Source organism: Stegodyphus dumicola, chromosome 10 (genome assembly GCF_044657685.1).
Source record: "Stegodyphus dumicola isolate Sdum_Otavi_A_Nest chromosome 10, ASM4465768v1".
NCBI lineage: Eukaryota > Metazoa > Arthropoda > Arachnida > Araneae > Eresidae > Stegodyphus > Stegodyphus dumicola.
In genome coordinates this window covers 160,456,955-160,477,531 of record NC_140777.1, presented here as the reverse complement: position 1 = coordinate 160,477,531, position 20,577 = coordinate 160,456,955, and the positions used below count along the sequence as shown (strand labels likewise).

At 34.1% G+C, this 20,577-nt stretch overlaps 1 protein-coding gene across 2 annotated transcripts in view; it reads right to left on the bottom strand.

Annotated features, from left to right (window-relative positions):
• LOC118191091 (peptidyl-prolyl cis-trans isomerase FKBP4-like) overlaps positions 1-20,577 on the bottom strand; it is a 118,997-nt gene that overhangs the window by 15,609 nt on the left and 82,811 nt on the right. For both annotated transcript variants that reach the window (XM_035361887.2, XM_035361888.2), the window contains exon 7: positions 1,133-1,321. In XM_035361887.2, the coding sequence (XP_035217778.1) occupies positions 1,133-1,321 (189 nt within the window). The remainder of the gene's footprint in view (positions 1-1,132; positions 1,322-20,577) is intronic.

The window sequence follows — 20,577 nt, the reverse complement described above, 5'->3', positions numbered from 1 at the left end:
ATCTAAACTAGAATCTACAAGATCTCAGTTGATTAAAAGATGGAAGCACAGGCAATTAATATTAGAGCATTTTTGGAAAAGGTTTTATAAAGAATATTTGTTAGAATTAAGATCAGTCATGTTTTCAAACACTCCAAAGAATTCTCCCGTGTTTAAAATTAATGATGTTGTACTTGTACGAGAAGATAATGTGAAACGCTGTAACTGGAAGATAGGTAGGATTAAGGAATTATTTCACGGAAGTAATGATAGAATTAGATCTTGTGAGATTCAGTTGGATAAGGGTGTTGTTAGAAGACCAATTGAAAGACTTTATAATCTTGAAGTTCAATAAAATTGATGCATCCGTTACGGATGCATGGGGGGGGGAGTGTTAAGTTTAGGATTGTGTATCCATAGATCGCCAATAGATGGCGGTAGTGTTTGTTTGTAAAAAGAAACTGTGATGTCAATTATGTATATGTATCAGTTCGTCTTTGGTGTTCGTGAATAAATGTTGTGTGGAAGAACGCTCCTCTGTTTATTACTTTAACTGCGATCCAGTCTGATTTATTAGAGATTTACACATATTTTGTTTAAAATCAGACACGCAAATGTTTTCATTAGCACGCAGCGATTTAAAGAGCTCACCTCTGTTTACACTTTCCCTCCCCCCCCCACCCTCACAAAAGCTGATGAGTAAAATACCAAAGTCAAGCAGAATATATCAAACTCAAGGTCAGGAACTTAAAACTGTGTTCATTTCAAAAGTAATGGACATAGGATGCCATCTAGTGGCCTTCAGAAAAACGTTCCAGCTTAAAATGCGTATACGCATCACCTGTTTTCTGGATGCAATCTCTAGCGATGCGTGGATGGGACGCCCGGCTGTAAGAGACGTTCTTAGGGAATGCGTATATGGGACGCCCATCCTGAAAGGGTTTAAACTATTAGAACACAACACAAACATACACAAAAATAGCAAACTTGCTTGTTAATACTAAAGGATTGTTATGCACATGGTTGACAGAATGTGGCATATTCTGAAAATTTGGCAAAATTTTATGATAGTGGTTGCATCATCATGCAAGCATTCATTGAAGTTCATATTAACATTACTCAAATTAAACCACAATATAAAAGAAACACTAACCTCCACACTTTCTTCAGCCATTTTCTTAAATATTGCTTGATACATTTTCTTTTCTTTTGCAAGCTGTTTTTTAATACTCTCATTACACATATATATATTTTTTTGGGCAGCTTTATTGGAAGCATCAACTTCTAGAACACGTTCAAAATTATCTTTTGCCACTTCATAATCTTTTAAAGCCAAATATGCCTGAAAATAACATAATATTACTATATTAAAATAAAGAAATAAACAAATAATAAACCTATATAAAAATTTTCAAGGTAAAAAAAAAATAATTTGCACAGTTCAAGTTTAAATTTTGCAACCAATTTAACATCTGCACAATCATACATACATTCATACTTTTTTTAAGTTCTTTTACACTTTCATTAGTATCCACAATAGTTCTTTAAATCATAATATTATGCTTAAATTGCACATAAAATTTATTATCTGAATCTACAGGAATTATTTTTTAAAATAAATTCTAAAAAATATAAATGAAAATTTCTGCACACTGGTGTAAGTTTAAGGTTATTTTATAACCCAGATTCCAATGCCCATGAATGAACTGCAGGAGTGTTTTCGTAGTTTTCTTCAAGTGCAAGATGAATATGAGCTACTTTCTCTAAGAAGGCTCTTCAGAAAGTTACCCCATCCCTTCTCTCCAAGGAAGCCTCAAGTGCTAAGCCATCGTGCGTTAACTTAAATCTTCCCCACATAATATTTTAAGATATGCCTGGAAAAGAACATACAGGAATATATTCTCAAATCTATGTCTATGATAAAGTGATGCATTCCATATTAGTACGTAAGATAAACAGTATGTAGTGGACTGAAGATTAAACTTACGGTGAAATCTTTTGAAAATTTTTATGGTGGATTCTTCTTTGGAATCTTTTTTTTTTACTTGATGGGCAGCTCTGCACTTTGATTATACATATCAATGACACACATAAATTACTCAGGATAATGAAGATGAATAACTTGCACATATACTGAACTTTAAATGACTATTTAGTTCATATGTCAGTGACATATATGAAATTAATAAAGGTAACGGAGATAATTTAAAGAGATGATAGAACACAGCCCAGGTGGAAGATAAAAACCCTATTTACAAGACATAACTATAGAAGAAAAAAAAGGTATTGAACATGAAAATGTTGCCAAGCAGAATTATTTACTGCCATTACAGATACAGATAAGAGTGACATGACATCAATTCTTATATATAAGTGTGATGTCACAACACACTCATAACATCTGAGCTTTAATTTGATGTAACCTCAATTGATTCTTGATAAGCCATCTTTCGTTTTCATTAACGTGGATATAAATTAACTCTTATGCTGAATTTTTTCTTGAACTTTGGAGGAAAATATTATTATTTTGAAGCATCACATTTCTGACTGCACTCCAGTTCATTTACAAGTCAAGAGAATTAACATCTGTTGAATGAAAAAAAAAAAAATAACAGCTAGATATCACTGACTTAGCACCAATAAATAGAAATAATCACCTGAAGGAAGTCTGTATACATAGCATTCTAAACAAAACAGCAGAAATCACTTAAAGCCTGTTATAAAGCTCGAAAATGAAGCGAGTCAAATACTTCCACAAGGGCAACTATTTGGTGGATTGTACAGACAGATTTGATGAATGGTTTATAGTAAGAATTGCACACAAAAGTGCAGATAAGAATTCTACAAAAACAACTGGTACAGCTTAGGCAGAATGTCCACAAAATTTTACAATCACTGGGATAATACATAAATTAAAAAAAAAAAAAAAAAAAAAAAAAAAAAAAAAAAAAAAAAAAGGAAGACAAAAATATAAAAGAATATTACTTCAGAAAATTTTGCAGCAAATGTGGTTGCTGAGTATAATACAGTACAAAGTCTGTAATCCGGATGTCCATTATCCGGAATGATCTATAATCCGGTCCTCAAAGCCACACACTTTATGCATGCACGTGTTGAAAGAAATGTTTAATAAAGTAAAAAAAATAAGTATTAAGCTTTTTTTTTTTTTTTTTTTTTTTTTTTTTGTAAAATTTGATACCCTTTAGATCATAATTGCTCTTTATTTCAAAAATTATGGTTTCATATTTTTAATTGTGTAATTTCTGCATGCCATCTTACTAGATTTAAATTGATGATCTATAATCCGGAAAAACCCCTAAACCGGAATCACCGTAGTCCCGACGAGTCCGGATTACGGACTTTACTGTATATGTTTAACGAGTTTCCACTCAAAATGCAAAAGGAACAAGAGAAAAATATTTACACTAGAGCAGCTGTTTTAAAATTTACATCAGAGATTAATGCAAAACAGAAACTATAAGGTCTACTGGAAAGTTCTGTCCATTTCTATGATAACAATTTTGGACGCGTAAGCACATGTTTATTTGATGCACGTACAGCTCTCTATTTTTATAAACTTAGCGTATGCATACTGAAGTAGCAAATTAACTAAAGCAAAGCTGATTCACCTTAGTCTTAAGTGTGAAGCGATAGTTTAGCCATGGCTACTGATAAAGATCTTTTACGCCACTGTATTTTATACGAATTTCAACAAGGAAGAAAAGCTACAGAAGCATGTAGAAATTTATTGAAAGTGTTTGGTGAAGGTACAGTTTCTGATAGAACAAGCAGATGTTTCGAAAAATTTGAAACAGGTTATTTCAACCTTTCTGATAAGCCACATTCTGGGAGACCATCTTTGATCGACGACGATGTTGCTAAAAGCATGTTAGAGCAAGATCCTTTTCTGACAACATCGGAGATCACAGAAAGGCTTAATTCAGCTCAGCAACCCATTTCGGACCATATTCGGAAGATAGGATTGGTGTGGAAATATTCAAGATGGGTGCCACACGAATTAAGTCAGAAGAATTTGGATGATCTAGTCGTCTTATGTACACTGCACCAAAAAAAAGGGGAGACAGTTCTATATCTCCCGTTCTACTCGGCAGATTGACGAAATTCAAATTGCGTTCTTCATGTCTCAAAAGTGCGACTTAACATATATATTAGATTTATATATAGATCTATTCTAACATAGTTATTTTGACACGAAATTGGACTTTTTTCTGAAATAACATACCAATTTCTTTTCCATATTTCGATTCTACAACTCAAATTATGCCCGAATATGAAATTTTGTAAAATTCACAAATTTATGTTGCTGCTTTTTTTCAGTTTGCGCCAAGAATAGTTCACTTGGTGAACTTCTTAATATATGGCAACCTATTTTCCTTTCCCGTGAGAGGAAAAAAATCACAACGTTCTTTACATTATATTTGGTACTTTTCCGTTTTGCCAGCGCAAGCGATAAAGTCGGCAATAATGGTACAGCTGATGCCAAACAAAATATTCTTGCTGGTAACCTTTCACGCCTCATTTTCAAAACATGTAGCAGCCATTTCTTATCAGATTGATTGTTTCTTTCAATACTGGCATACAATTACGTAGAATTTTTACCAGATAGTTCAATTTTATGCCTTAAGGTCATTCGCGGTAATTAGGTAAATTATGATGCAATCACAACACTCTCCCGAAGGCAAAAATATAGAAAAGACATGTCAAGTGTTAAACTCATCAATCCAAATGAGAATGCACTAGCGAAGTAAATCACTGAGGTTTTACATAATTTCTAGGTAAGCTATTCGTATGAATTGAAATAATTCTTGCATTTAAACTTGTATTCCAAATTAAGATTTAACTAGAAATTAATGTAGATAATTACTGAGAGAACTAGACTTTTGTAGCGTAGTTTACGTGAGATGAGATCACTTGGGGTCACGCTGTTCCATCTCGGTTAGAATATTTATGTCTATTTGTACTGGCTTAATGCTTGCAGCGCCACGTAATGTTAGTGGCAAGAGCCCAGTACTAATCAGTAAGCGATAGGGATGCACTCAGTCTACATCGAGTCTCTGTTCCTCTGCCCGAACAAAGCGGCAGTCAATTGTTAATTATTCCTTACTCACTCTTTGCCCGTTTAAGTGGCATTATTGTTTTTGAAAGAAAATAAATGTTGTTAAGTTTCTCAACTTGACTTTTATGAATTAATATACAGTCCACAACTACCAACTGCTATCAACATTTTGGTCCTAACCGACCCGATGAAAGAACAGCAACTATGGATAATGTAATATCTTTGAATAGGCAACGCGGTTGTCTGAAAGCAAAAGTCACAAAACTGGAACATTCTCTGCGTGACTTCGTTGAAAATGAAGAAAGTGAATCATTTTTAGAAAAGAAATTGCAATCACTATCAGGAATAAAGCGATCCTTGGATGAATTAAAACAATGGTACTTCAATCTACCAGCAGAGGTCACCATAGAGAAATCTTGTGAAATTATTGAAGAACTGGAGGACGATCTGGAGAAAATGGAGGTAAGTCTCAAATACCTCCTTTCAAAATTAAAATCAAAAGTTAATGCATTACCAGTACGTAAAAATACTGTTGAAAATATTAATGTTATATTGCCTGAAATACCTTTACCTCAATTCTCGGGAAAATATGAAGAATTTCATGATTTTAAATGCCAATTCATATCCTTAATTGCTGAAAATGAGAAATTAACTGAAACACAAAAACTTTATTATTTAAAGGCTGCTCTTAAAGGAGAAGCAAAAAATATCGAGAATTGCGAAGATACATACAAGTCACTGTTTCAAGCTTTAGAATTAAGATATGAAAATAAACGAGCGATAGTGGATAGTCATATTCAAAATATTTTAAATCAAGAAAAAATTCAGCAGGAATCACCTAAGGAACTTTGTTGATTATTAGATCGTACCAAACGCAATCTACGCGCTTTAAAAACGTTAGAGTACAATCTTGATAGGCTATCTAACGCTATTTTAATAAACATTCTCCTTCAGAAAATTGACAAGGAAACCTGGAAGCAATTTGAGCTTACCTTAAAATCTAAAGATGTTCCATTACTCAATGAATTTTTAAATTTTGTTGAAAACCGAACTTTGGTACTAGAAAGCATTCATAAAAATATCAAATTTCCTCCTAAACCCAGTATCGGTGCAAAACCAAAAGGTTTTGTTATAAATTCAATTCATTCCAACTCAAAAAAATGTATCCATTGTAAAGGAAACCATGCCCTCTTTAAATGTAGTGCATTCAAACAAATGAATGTTGAAAATAGGCACATTATCTTCAAAAATAAAAAATTATGTGTGAATTGTCTAAAAACTCATTCCGGAGAATGCAATTCAAACTTTTCGTGCAGCCACTGTTTCCGAAAACATCATTCCCTTCTCCATATGGACAATGACCCTCAGGGTCCAACGGAAACTCCCTGCTTTCCTCCAAACCAGGGGAAAACAAACCCCTCTGAAGAAGCTTCGGGTGACAATATACAGCAAGCAGTACATAGTCTTGCATCCATTTCCGGTGCGGGAAATTCTGTGTTACTGAGTACTGTGGTTATTTATGTGACGAATGTGTTCGGGCAGCGCTGCAGAATAAGAGCCTTACTGGACTGTGGTTCGCAAATGAGCCTCATCACCAAAGAATGTGCAGAATTTTTGGGTTTGAAAACTAAACCCATCCGAACGAACATTTTGGAAATAAGTGGTTCAGCTCATTCAATCAAAGCGAAGATTTTAGCCCATACTTTGAACGAAACAGACTTTTTCTCACATTTTAGAATTATGTATTATTCAAAAAATAACAGATATAATTCCTTCGACACAATTGGATATTTCTAATTTAACGATACCGCATGACATTAAATTAGCAGACCCTAACTTCTATACACCTGGTAAAATCAATATATTGATAGGAAATAAGTTATTCTTTAACATCTTGAAGGAAGGTAGAGTTGAAGCACTGAATGGAAACATCATATTGCAAAACACAGAATTTGGTTATTTAATGACAGGGGTCCTACCTGCTGTTAATAATCAATCCTATTGTTATTTGATAAAGGAATCAAGTCTCGATAATGCAATTAAGAAGTTTTTCCAATTAGAATCCTTCCCGGGAGATGGTAAGGAAGTCGTAAAGAATGAAGAAGAAATATTTTGCGAAAGGCATTTTAATGAAACATACTTGCATGATAAAACAGGTATATACATAGTAAAATTACCTATGAAGGATGATGCTACTTCTATGCTGGGTTCATCTAAAGAAATTGCTATTAAGAGACTGAATACAGTTTGGATTCGTCTTGATGCTAATAAGACTATGGCTAATTTGTATAAGGAATTTCTGAACGAATATTTAAACTTAGATCACATGGAACCTGTTATGCCCGTGGATAATTGTGACACTTGTTACTACATTCCCCATCACGCAGTTTATCGCCCGGAGAAAACTTCAACTCGATTAAGAGTTGTTTTTGATGCATCATGTAAATCATCCAGTGGCTATTCGCTAAATTCAATTCTATTGAACGGAGGCACAAATCAAGATCTTTTTTCTACAGTTTCCAGGTTTAGAAAACATCGTTTTGCCTTTAGTGCCAATATTAAGCAGATGTATCGACAAATACTCATACATCCATCGCAAAGAAATTTACAGAGAATTGTTTGGAAGCCAAGCCACGAGGCCCCAGTTCAAATGTATAGGTTACATACGGCACTACAAGCGCGCCGTTCTTAGCCATGAGAACCTTAAAGGCATTGGCAGCTGACGAACAGGACTATTTTCCCAGGGCGGCTGCGGTCACATCTACGGACTTTTATATGGATGACATCCTGACAGGAGGAAATACTTTAGAATAAGCAAAGGAGCTTCAGTCTGAATTAGTACAAATGCTTCGTCGTGGAGGTATGGAGCTACATAAATGGGTGTCCAATCATCCTAAGCTGCTGCATGATATTTCAACACAGGAATATTCCTTTGAATCTCAAGAAAGTGTAGTGAAGACGCTAGGAATGCTCTGTGAACATCTCTGAACAATCAAGATAGCTTTACTAAACGTCAGGTGTTATCTGAAATAGCTAAGCTTTTTGATCCATTGGGTCTCATCAGACCCGTAGTAACGAGGGCAAAAATATTCGTGCAGAGACTATGGCTGCTGAAACTGGACTGGAACGAGGAATTACTTCTCAAGGAGTTGTGTGAATGGAAAAAATTCCTTTCCCAGCTTCAGTTAATCGATCAATTGAATATTCCCAGATATGTTTTAACTGAACATTCCGTTAGAACTGAGATCCATGGGTTCTCGGACGCTTCGGAAAAGGCTTATGGTGCAGCTATTTACATCCGTTGTATTACCACTGATGGAATGAATTATTCCAATCTCATTTGTAGCAAATCCAGAGTTTCTCCTATAAAGCCTGTTACAATTCCACGTCTTGAATTGTGTGGAGCATTACCACAGTGTAGGCTTGTGTCAAAGGTAATAACAGCTCTGCAGCTAAGTATCGATGATATTTATTTGTGGTGTGATTCTACTATTGTTCTAGCATGGATAAGCACCGCCTGTGTACAAGCTCAAAACTTTTGTGAGCAATCGAATTGCTGAAATTCAAAACTTGAGTCACCAATTCAAATAGGGTCATGTTGCCTCAAAGGAAAATCCAGCAGATATAATATCTCGAGGAGCAGACACTACTGAACTTTGGGCTAATTCCTTATGGTGGTCAGGTCCTGAGTTCCTCAATCAGCAACTTCCATTTCCAGAATGCATTTCTTATTTGTCGTACGAGGAGTACGAGAAAGAACTGAAACAATCATCAATTCCAGTTCTGACTTTGACAATGAATGAACATTTTAAAGACTCTTTTTAAAACTTTTTCCTAAGCTAATCAGAATTCTCAGTTTTATTTTCAGGTTTATCTTAAATTGTAAATCCCAGGATAAGATGCAGGGATATTTAACTATAGATGAGATGAAAAGGGCTGAGGAGTTTCTTATACGGCATGTCCAATTAGCTGCCTTTAATTCGGAAATTACAGCTCTTCGACGAGGTAAACCTATTCCTGCACAAAGTAAGTTAAAAGGTCTTGACCCTTTTCTAGATGAGAATTCTCTTTTAAGAGTTGGAGGAAGATTAAAAAACTCAAATTTATTATTTGATTGTAAACACCAGTTAATTTTGCCTCCTACTCATAGAGTTACTGTATTGATTTTTGAATATTTTCATAAGAAGTATCTACATATTGGAGTGCAGGTTTTACTTCATCAGGTGCGTTTGAAATATTGGCCCATTCACGGCAAGGGCTTGGCTCATAAGATAGTTCATGCTTGTGTGATTTGTTTTAAAAACAACCAATTGCAGCAAGTCAGGTCATGGGTAATCTTCCCACTGAGCGTATAACTCCAACTTCACCCTTTCTTAATTGTGGCGTTGACTTTTGCGGACCATTTCATGTACAATTCAAGGGTCAATGCAAGGGCATTTTCCCTAAAATATATGTTGCTGTATTTATATGTTTGTCCACAAAGGCAATTCATTTGGAGGTAGTGACAGACTTGACGTCTGAAGCCTTTATAGCAGCTCTTAAGCAATTTTGTGCGAGAAGAGGGAAAATCTATTCCATCATTACAGATAATGCCACAAATTTTAAGGGGCTCATACAAAGTTAAAGCGTTTACAGAAATTGATTAGAAAACCAGATGAGGAGTTATTCAGCTATTTCACCTCAGAATCTATAGTCTGGAAATTAATTTCCCCTAGATCACCAAATTTTGGTGGATTGTGGGAAGCGGGAGTTAAATCCTTTAAGTACCATCTTAGAAGAACTATGGGAAGTACTAAGGTTACTATGGAAGAATTTCTTACAATCATTACTCAGATTAAAGGAATTTTAAATTCACGCCCGTTAACCCCTATGTCTAATGATATTAATGAATTTGAAGTTTTAACTCCAGGATATTTTTTAGTCGGCCATCCAATCACGTCTATACCAGAGCCTGAACTTATTGAAATCACTGATAATAGGTTATCAAGGTGGCAGAGGACAACAAAATTTGTTCAATTAATATGGAAGCATTGGCAAACAGATTACCTCAATCACTTGCAACAGCGCAATAAATGGCAGTTTCAGAAATCCAATGTAGAAACAGGTGCAATGGTTTTACTTAAGGATGAGAATTTTCCGCCTTGCCATTGGGCCTTAGGTAGAATTTTAGAGACAGTCCCTGGTACAGATGGTAAGGCACGTGTAGTTAAAGTTAAAACTGCTTTAGGAATCTGCACTAGATCTATATCAAGGATCTGTTTATTGCCAATGTAATATTCAAATTTTTACTGGCTTTATATATATTTGCGGAATCAGTTTATACATTATGAGAATTTAATAATGATTATATGTTTAAAGGATTTGTATGGCTTATTTTGAAATGTATGTGTATTGTAACACTTTTTATGTTAACTTAGTATATATTGTTTGCATAATTACTATTTTCAATATTTAATGTTCTTAAACTCCATAATTCAGTTTTAGATCTGTAGTAATCTGTCAATTATTTATGTGATTATCAGTTTTGAAATATCGTGATTTGTCACTAATTAATTAATTGAAATTTTTGTATCAAATTTCAATGCCGGGCGGAATGTTCCGTCTCAGTTAGAATATTTATGTCTATTTGTACTGGCTTAATGCTTGCAGCGCCACGTAATGTTAGTGGCGAGAGCCCAGTACTAATCAATAAGCGATAGGGATGCACTCGGTCCACATCGAGTCTCCGTTCCTCTGCCCGAACAAAGCGGCAGTCAATTGTTAATTATTCCTTACTCACTCTTTGCCCGTTTAAGCGGCATTATTGTTTTTGAAAGAAAATAAATGTTGTTAAGTTTCTCAACTTGACTTTTATGAATTAATATACAGTCCACAACTACCAATTGCTATCAACACACGCGATACCAACTGGTGAATATGGATGTTGAACCGTGAAATCATAGTAAATTGTTAAATTAATGTCTTTTTACAATTTTTTTGTATTTATTGTCTTTTTACAAAATTTTAAATGATATTAAAATGTTTATGCCTCCAAAATAAAAAATTCTTAGAACTAACATTTGTTAAAATTTTTTATGTGTACATTGTATGTTGTTACCAATTCCGTTCAGAAAAGATATATAAATAAGAGAGATGTATAACCAACACTTTAACTTAGGATGACTTGCTTACATTGCTTTAAACAGAAGTATCATTGTGCCTATTGCTTCACACAATTTTATCATCCTACATTTAGTTTCTTAAAATATTATTCATATTTTAGTCAAATATTTTATTTTTGAAATCGCATGAATCAAATATCATAAGATTAAAAAAGCTTTAAATTTTTAAAAAAAAATGTATGCAAAAATTTATTTTTTCTTCTTAATGACTTGCTCTTTTTCTTCACACATTCTGCAAATATATTAAAAAGCATCTAACTTTTCAAAACATCTTGTTATTTCTGACATTCATTTTAACCCTTTGAGGGGCGGTATATAAAATAATTCAAATTGTGGTAAAATTTTGCATGAATTATAACTTATGGACCCTAATGACACAAAATTAAGACTTAAAAAAAATCTACAGCGAAATCCTACATTTTGAAAGCCACTCTAAGACATTTTTTTGCCAGGTAGCTGACAATTGTTAATTTTTGTTTTTTAAATTAATTTTGCGCACTTTTGATGGGCATCTGTAGAGATGAGTGCTTGAATATAGTTATGTAAGACTGAAGACAAAATCTTTTAAAATTTGGGTAGAAATTTAAAAAATAAAATTTATGTTTTTATGCACTTGATGATGCAACCCGGGTGAACATACTTATGTAAAATATGGGTAAAAAGCTTTTGAACATGACTTAAATTCGGTATCATTATTTTATAAAAAAATTAGTAAATATTATCCCGCATGTGTAAATCGTATCATGCTGCAACTGAACTAGTATAATATTACAAAGAGATATAACAGCCGAAAAATTTTTAAAAATTTAAAAACGAAACACTAGGACTCAGATGAGAAAGTATGTTGCATTTTTTAAATCATATTTTATGCTTTAGATAATGTGAAAAAAAAAACATGGTTCATGCTTTGATACCAAGAATCGCCCCCCCCCCACTCACATACACTTTAGATCAGCCATACTCAACCTTTTTCGTCCGTGGGCCACATTCTTGGATGCGCTATTTCAAGTGGGCCGCAACATTATCACAGGCCAAGGTAACAATGCAAAATAACCACACCCATTTGTTTTATCATGAAAATGTATTTTAATACATAATTGTTAGAGAAGAGTATGCTTCTGACAGCTTAGCTTTTGAAATATGGCCGAACGTATTGTTAATTAAAATTTTCTTAGTTTTTGTTAAAAAAATGTTCACTTTATTTCAGTTTACTAAATTACGGCAAGTAATACAATTAAAATTAAAAAGAAATGTAAATTACATAATTAATGTATTTATTACACAAAGACTAATGAGATCGTTGAAATTGCGTACACTTTTTAACAATCTTTTCTATATCAGGCTTAGAATTACTGCAAGCTACTCGTAAGACATCATCCAAATGAGAATCAGTGAGCCGGTTTCTGTATACATTTTTTGCATACTTCATTTTAGAGTATGACGATTCACAAAGATAAGTTGATGCGAAAAATGTGAGAAAATTTTGAGCACATTTTTGTACAGTTTTGTATTGTTCAGGCACAGTTTTCCAAAAAGCGGTGTAATCCATTTCCGCCCTCTTTTCTTTAAATAAAGCTTCCAAATGTGTGTTGTTCTTAAACTCTATAAATTTGTCAAACCAGCTGTACTTAACTACATCCCAATATGCCTGCCAGTTCTGATATGACTATTGGATCTAAGTGCAAGGACTTCCGAGAAGTAACAACATGCTTTTAATTTTCCTTAAATCACTGAAATTACTTTTAAATTTTTCCAGTAACGCCATTAAGTAATTTGAAATCTTCATACAGTTATCTGAAGAAATATTAATACGTTACGTTTTAGCTTTAGTCATTGTTGGAAAATTTTGCAGTATTTGAAATGGGTTTATTTTTCTGTGAAAAAAGAAATATGGTTTAACAAATCATTTGCAGTATTTGGTTCTGAATCTCTTCTTTATACACATTAAGCTTCTCTTGGAACGCAAATATTTTATTTGCCATTTGTGAAATTATTTTATTGTCACCTTGTAAATCCAAATTAAGCAAGTTAAGTTTATCTGTAATAGCACACAGAAATGCTAAAATACACCACCATCAATCATCTTGCAATTCACTGCACATTTTATTGTTTTGCTGTAAATACAGCATAATTTCTTGCCACAGAGAAAAAAACCTTTCCAACACCTTGCCTCTGCTAAGCCAATGAACTGAAGTATGTAAAAGAACATCGCTGTATTGACTGCCCACTTCCTCCAAAAGGCTTTTGAATTTTCTGGGGATCAGTTCTCTTGCTCGGATGTAATTCCCTGTACTTACGACAGTTTTCATCACAGAGTCTATTTCAAGACATTTAATGTGTGCAGCTAAGTTTTCCTGATGAATAATACAATGAAATGTTATTAGATTTGTTAAACCATATTTCTTTTTTAACAGAGAAATAAACCCAGTTTTCGAGCCTGTCATTGAAGGACAGGCATCGGTGCACACAGAAACTAATTTTCTTATATCTATATCAGGGATGGGCAAACTCCGGCCCTCCGGAAGCTTCTATCCGGCCCGCGGATAGGTTAGGATGTTATTAGATTTGTTAAACCATATTTCTTTTTTAACAGAGAAATAAACCCAGTTTCCGAGCCTGTCATTGAAGGACAGGCATCAGTGCACACAGAAACTAATTTTCTTATATCTATATCAGGGATGGGCAAACTCCGGCCCTCCGGAAGCTTCTATCCGGCCCGCAGATAGAATTTTAATTTGCCGGCCTGAGGCAAATTAAGAAAAGTTTATATATTATATATCCATCTCCTTTTCCACTTTGTTTAAATACTTTTATTTTCCTTCCCTTGTTTTTAAAGGACTGTTCATATTTTTACTTTCTCTGTTTTTTTTCAGCAAAACATAAATCGACGAAAATTGCAAACACAGACAGCTTTCAATATGGGAATCCAATACAGGTCAATTAGACCTGTTAGAAAAACCTTAATCTTAATTATCTTAATAAAACTTAATATGTTTGCTGGGCATCTAGAACGACTTGTCTCATTTTCCGAGGTTTAATTCAATACCCCCAGTAAATGAATAGAAGCTTAGGAATTATGAAGATGGCTCGAAAAAACTGCATTTTGAGTTCAAACGCAGATTTCAGTGCCATTCAAACAGAACTAGATATTTTTACCATGGCTTTCAACATAAATTGTGAAGCAGTGAGATCATATTTGCAGCTTGACAATTTATTTGCAATCTAACAATCATCTCAAGAAGTTGTTTCTAAATATGCCAAAGTTTGAGTTTTACAAATCATTATCGAAAGTAAGTTTCCCAAATTTATATCTCCTACCCAGAAAATCAGTGCTATGTTTGCTTTATCTTATACATGTAAACAAGTGTTTTCAACTATAAAACTTAGAAAGAATTATTTCAGAAGTAGACTGACAAATGAGCATTTAGCCACGTTCCTTAGAATCAGTACATCTTACTTCGAACCTCAATATAAAGAACTTTTTAAAATGAAATTGCAATTTCATTCATCTCATTAACATATTTAACTTGTAATAATTGTATATATTTTTTTTTAATTTTAGAAAAACTTATCTTGGCCCGCCAAACCTTTCTCTTTCGATTTTTGGCCCGCGACAGAAAACGTTTGCCCATCCCTGATCTATATTGTTCGGTTCAAAGAAATCGCAAATAATATCAATATAGTCTCTGCCTCTGGTTTGGCCCTTCATTGGAAGAAATTTTAAAAAATTTTCTTAACTGAGTTGTCTTCAGTACAATATCTAACAAAAACTGAACATTGTGATGTTGCTGAAATGTCAGTGCTGGAATCAAGAGCCACGCTAAAGAACTTGCAGTTTTTTAAGTCTTGAACTATATCGCGAATGTAGTGTGCTATATCTTCAATATGTCTAATGCAGGTTGAATCTGAGAGCTGGAGTTTTTTAATTTCTCGAATTACTTGATTTTTGTTGTTGAATTTATCAAATAGTACACTGGAAGCAGTTAAAACACACTCCTTTACATGTTCTGAATCAGTAAATGGTTCCATATTCTTACCGAGTATATAACAAAGTTCATATGATGCCTTTGTTACCGCTGCATCTTGTGACATCACCGCGCCGACATAATGTTTTGACATAATGTAATGACTGCACCAAAGAACTTTTTAAAGCTGCCAGTTTCTCCCGTCTTACGGTGGATCCTCGAGGAAAAGTTTCACTAAACGATCCGTGTTTTGTTATAAAATGGCGATCAATATTATATTTCTTTAATATAACACTTTCACGGCAAATTAAACAATTTGCTGACCCATGTTTATTTTGCACTACAAAATAGTCAATTTCCTGCTGATCTTGAAACAGTCTTCTTTCATCAGATATTTTTCGTTTTTTAGAAGCCACTCCTGACATGGTGAATAACTATTTTCTCAGTCTTCACCCTCACTACAGACACAGAAATACAGCATCTGCACGACACAAGCAAAACAAACGTACTAACTTGTCTGTGACCTTAGTCGGGGGGGGGGGGGCGCACTAATGCGGCCGCACCAACATAAACGGTGGAAGCTAGTTCGCGTTGCATGTGTAATAAACAGAAAAGCCGTATTTGGTAGAATACTTGAGTTCTTCCCCTTGGAATAACACAGTCAACAGTGGAAAATTTAACAAAACCGGTAGTGTTATTGTTTTTGCTGTAATTACACAGTTTACTAACAGGTAACAGTGGCATCAACATTGCATTCGCTTTATGATTTATTGCCTTGTAGAATTTAAAAGTGGCACAACCTGTTGTGAGGTCTAGTGATGTGCAACAGTAGTAAGAGTGGGGACACTCGTGCTCGCTCACGAGGTCGCAAACGATATAATTGTTGACGTGTCGCTTTGGACACGTTGACGTGTCGCTTTTGTCATTCTATGCATACCTTCTCATGCCACACAATTACTGAGACGGACTGCACAATAAATGACATGCGTTGTGCAGAACGTGCTGCTTAAATTCAGGGCATTGGTTTCGTCGTTATCCCTGTCTGCATCTTGCCCATTTTTATCAGCCAATCATTTGAGATTTTTATTGCGAAATTTTGAATATGGGAAATAGCTTGCCGGGCCACTCAACAAAGCTCAGTGGGCCGCAAGTTGAGTACCGCTGCTTTAGATTATCAAGGACCGTAAGGACCCTTTTTTTCATTTTTGGTAAATATAGGTTGTAATATATCTTTTCGTTCAGGAAGAAACGCTGTTAAACAAATTTTATTATTTACTTATTATTTTATACACCTCAAAGCTCTTATTTTGATTTTCAACCCCTTTGGACTCCTAGGGGCTCCTTTTCAACTTTTGGATAAATTCTAGTTTGCATCTAAAGTGGGACTTAGAAATATTTTCCTTCATTTCACCAACTGTGAAATTTATTTCAAAAAAACCTATTTTTAACCCAAGCCTAAATTTCTCTTGCGTTGCCTATCTTTTATTTGAAATTAACAAAGACGAAAAGAATAAAAGCATGCATTCAAATCAGCAGTTTTTGTGATTACACCAAAAGATGGACCTTAAGTGCACTTCCATTTCCCGCATCTTTAATTGAGCTTACTCTTTGTGCGATCTTATCACACCACACAAAGGGAAGAAGGCTTGACTCCCGAATGACAAATCAGTTCTCAATCACCTGCTTTCATTTTCGTTGGATTCTACGATTTTGGAAAACACGAAGCAACGGGTACCTTTTAGGGGCTAACATGCCACATTAAACCCCTACAATTGCGTAAAATTTTGACCCCAGATGGCAGTTTTGAAATCGATGAGTCTTTCTCTTGGGAAAGGGTGAAGTGCTTAAGTGAAAATTTTAGATAAATAGAGACGAATGAAACTCGCACAGAGTAAAAAAAGAAGCAAATATACTTGTATTCAGTCCTAGTGCAGAGTCAGTAAACTCCCCATCCCTTCATGAACAACATAATACTGAATCCTAAACAGCTTGTAAGTTCATCATAAACCATACTTGCCAAACCTATGACACTCAAAAATCAGGATATTTTTTTAAGAAATCAGGAGATTTTTCACAATGTTAAAAAGACTTTTTAAATGATAAAAATATAGTGTTTAATAATGAATTAACTTTAAATAGTTACTAAGTCTTAAATGCAAGCAACACAAAAATACCTTACACATAAAAAAACATTTTTATTACTTGCATTGATTTAAACAAAACAAAACAAAACAAAACAAAACAAAAAGACACTTTAATCAGTTTTCGTACAAATGTTATGAACAGTGGCAGATTTTGCTTTCGTTAAGAAAGAAATTTCATAATTTTGTTCATAGCAATTGCCACGTCGGCCTGCTTTTGCTAATAAAATTTTTTCTAATGTGTCATCACTAATATTAGATCTAAATTTAGTCCTCGTTTTCACAACAACACTGAAAATCCTCTTGCACTCCACATTACTATGGGGAACTGTCAAGATGGCCAACATAATTCTAGACAGTTCACTATATTTTAAAATTCCATCAGCACCTTTCAGTTTTCCAATTAAACTCCACTGGGTGTCAATCCTAGCTGATTTTATAACTTCATCCAAGTTTTCTAATTGTAAACTGCAAAATTGCAACTGCAGTATATCAGTAGCAACATAAATTTCATCATCTTTCATGACTAAATGAAGTAACACAGGAAATCTGTTCAAAAAGTACCTTATATCAGAAAAAGATGCATTTGTTAGAGCAGAAACATCACAAACTTTAGCATGCAAAATCACTTCATCGTTGACTGGAAATTTATGTAGTATGTAATCACATACTCGACTGAAGTAACTTCTAACATGAAGATAAAACTTATTTTTGTCTTCTTCTGAAAGTTCTTCCACTACTTTTGTAGTTGCAGCTCCTATTACTAAATCTTCATCTTTCTTCTGATTTTCTATTTCATCATAAATCACATCATATATAGAATTACAAGACAAAACACAGACTGGTTTTACAAACTTTGATAAAAAGTCTTTAAACAGATTATAAATCATTGATTGCAAAACATGAATTATTGGAATTCTGCTTTGTAGAATTGTGTTTAAGAACATCGAATGATGGCAAAATGAATTTAAAAAAAAAAAAAAAAAAGCAAAAAGTTTTGTTAAGGTCCGAAGAAAAAAACATAAATATTCATTCTTCACAAGATAAACTTACAGTAATCGGAAAATGTTTTGTGTGTTGAGCAATTTTTTTATTTTGAGAGAAATTTGAATCAGCTTTACACTTATATTTTGAAGTATTATTTTGAGAACTGCCAGTTGAATTGCTGAATGATGCAGAAATTATTTTTCTCAAACCTATTTTTAACAATGGAAGTAGTAACTATATCTCCATTTATTTTAGGTATTTTATAACTTTTAATAGAGCCTTTTATCTTAACTCTCGAAGCTTTTACTTCTTCTTTAAAAAATGCAAGAAGTGGGTTCCATTGATCGAGGATTCTAGATAAGCATTTCTTTAAAGACAGTCAGCGTGTACACACGTTTCAAAATTTTTCTCATTTCAGTATTATGCAGCTGTTGAAACTTGCAATTTTTCCTTTCTTTTAGAACTCCTTTCAGAATAATAATAAATATCAACAATGTGTTTGTTCATCTACATTTATGGGTAAAGAAGCTGCCCCTTTTTCAGCTGCTAAATTTAAGAGGTGACAGGTGCACCTCATAATCTGCAAATCTGAATTTGCCTTTCTTAAGATGCCTGCAACACCAGTCTTCAAGCCTACCATTACTGGTGCATTATTGGCACCAAGTGCTAAGCAATTATCCAGAGGGACTGCATTTTCTTTTAAAGTTTTAATAATTAGCTGTACTATATTAAAGCCCGTCAAATGTCCTTCTAAAGTGGGGACAGAAAGTAAACTGCACTCAATTTCTGAAGACTCTGGATTAAAAAAAGGAACAATTGGATACAGTTTTGAATCGTTATTATTGCTTCCATCCAGAGCTGTTTTAATGCAATCAATAACTGAAGATTTATTTTTCAAACCCATTTCTTTAACAATTGCACCTGTTTTAGTCCTTGCATTTGAGTATTTCTTAGCGATTTCACTATCAGGAAACATTTTTCTAAATAAAGCTGCAGCGTGATCCGATGCATTCAGTGGCAGGTTGTGCTCCAGTAAAAAGGCAGAGAACAGACATTCTGCATTAATCACTTTTTGGTCTTTCATTTATGAAGAAAAATTTAATTTTTCGTTTTTTTCAAAACAACTCATGTTGTCCTTGTGTTTTTGTATACGCACATGTTTGAGAACATCCGCTCTTCCACCATGCGAAATCGAAAAATCGCAACGACAGATGGTACACATTGCAAAATTATTACATTTCTTTGAGGAAATAATGGAAGGAAAGTCAACTGTGTACGATTTTTGTCAACGTGCACGAGTACTTCACCTTTCTCGCAGACATAACAAAAGATGATAATTCCTAAAACTATTTCCCGAATCCACGTGTACTCATACAACTCACGACAAGATGAACGAAGTAACAAAAGAACATCCAAATAACGGACTTGAGCTTGCTTTGTGCTCATTGGCTAATATATGCCAGATGACACGCAGTGGAGCTCGATGCCCATTGTAGAACTGGAGAACGACGTTTCTAGATACGTATGCTGTCACTCACAAAGCAGATATTCTCATCTGATTCGCAAGGTTTTGATTTAGATATAATCTAGAGAAAATTCAGTTGCTTTCAGACGTCCAAAATCACTTTTTTTTTTTTTGTTCATATAACGAAGTATAAGCTAAGTTCCATAAAAATAGTGAGAAATATTAAGAATAAGAAAAAGTCGGGAGAAATATATTGTAAATCTGGTTGGCAGGAGAGCGGTCAAAAATCGGGAGTCTCCCGCCTAGATCGGGAGAGTTGGCAGCTCTGATAAACTATTATAATGTAAAGAAATTCTGTCATCTCACACAGTAGAGAAGAAGCCTGGTGCTGCCATCTATTGGCAAGGTACCCTCAGTAGAGGAAAAACACATACATAATCTTCTTTTAATTATCAGTTTTTAATGAAATGCAGTAAATATAAAAGGTTCAGCATGTGTACGTCATATATTTACAGATTTTGAATTTTTTCTTTCCCTCCAATAGAATTTATCAATCTTCAAACATGATTGGAACGAGGTACACTCATGTCCAAAATTATCTTAACATACCCAAAAATGATGATATTCAATGAAATATCAAATCAATGTGATCCGTATTTGCAGGGAATGGTGTGAAAACCAAGCCTAATTAGCATTATCCAATCAAAAGTAATCAAACGGTTTGTGATATGCAAATCTAGGCGTTACGTCATCCAAGGGTGAATCAAGCGCTTTGCACAAACTGAATATTTGAGTGAATTTC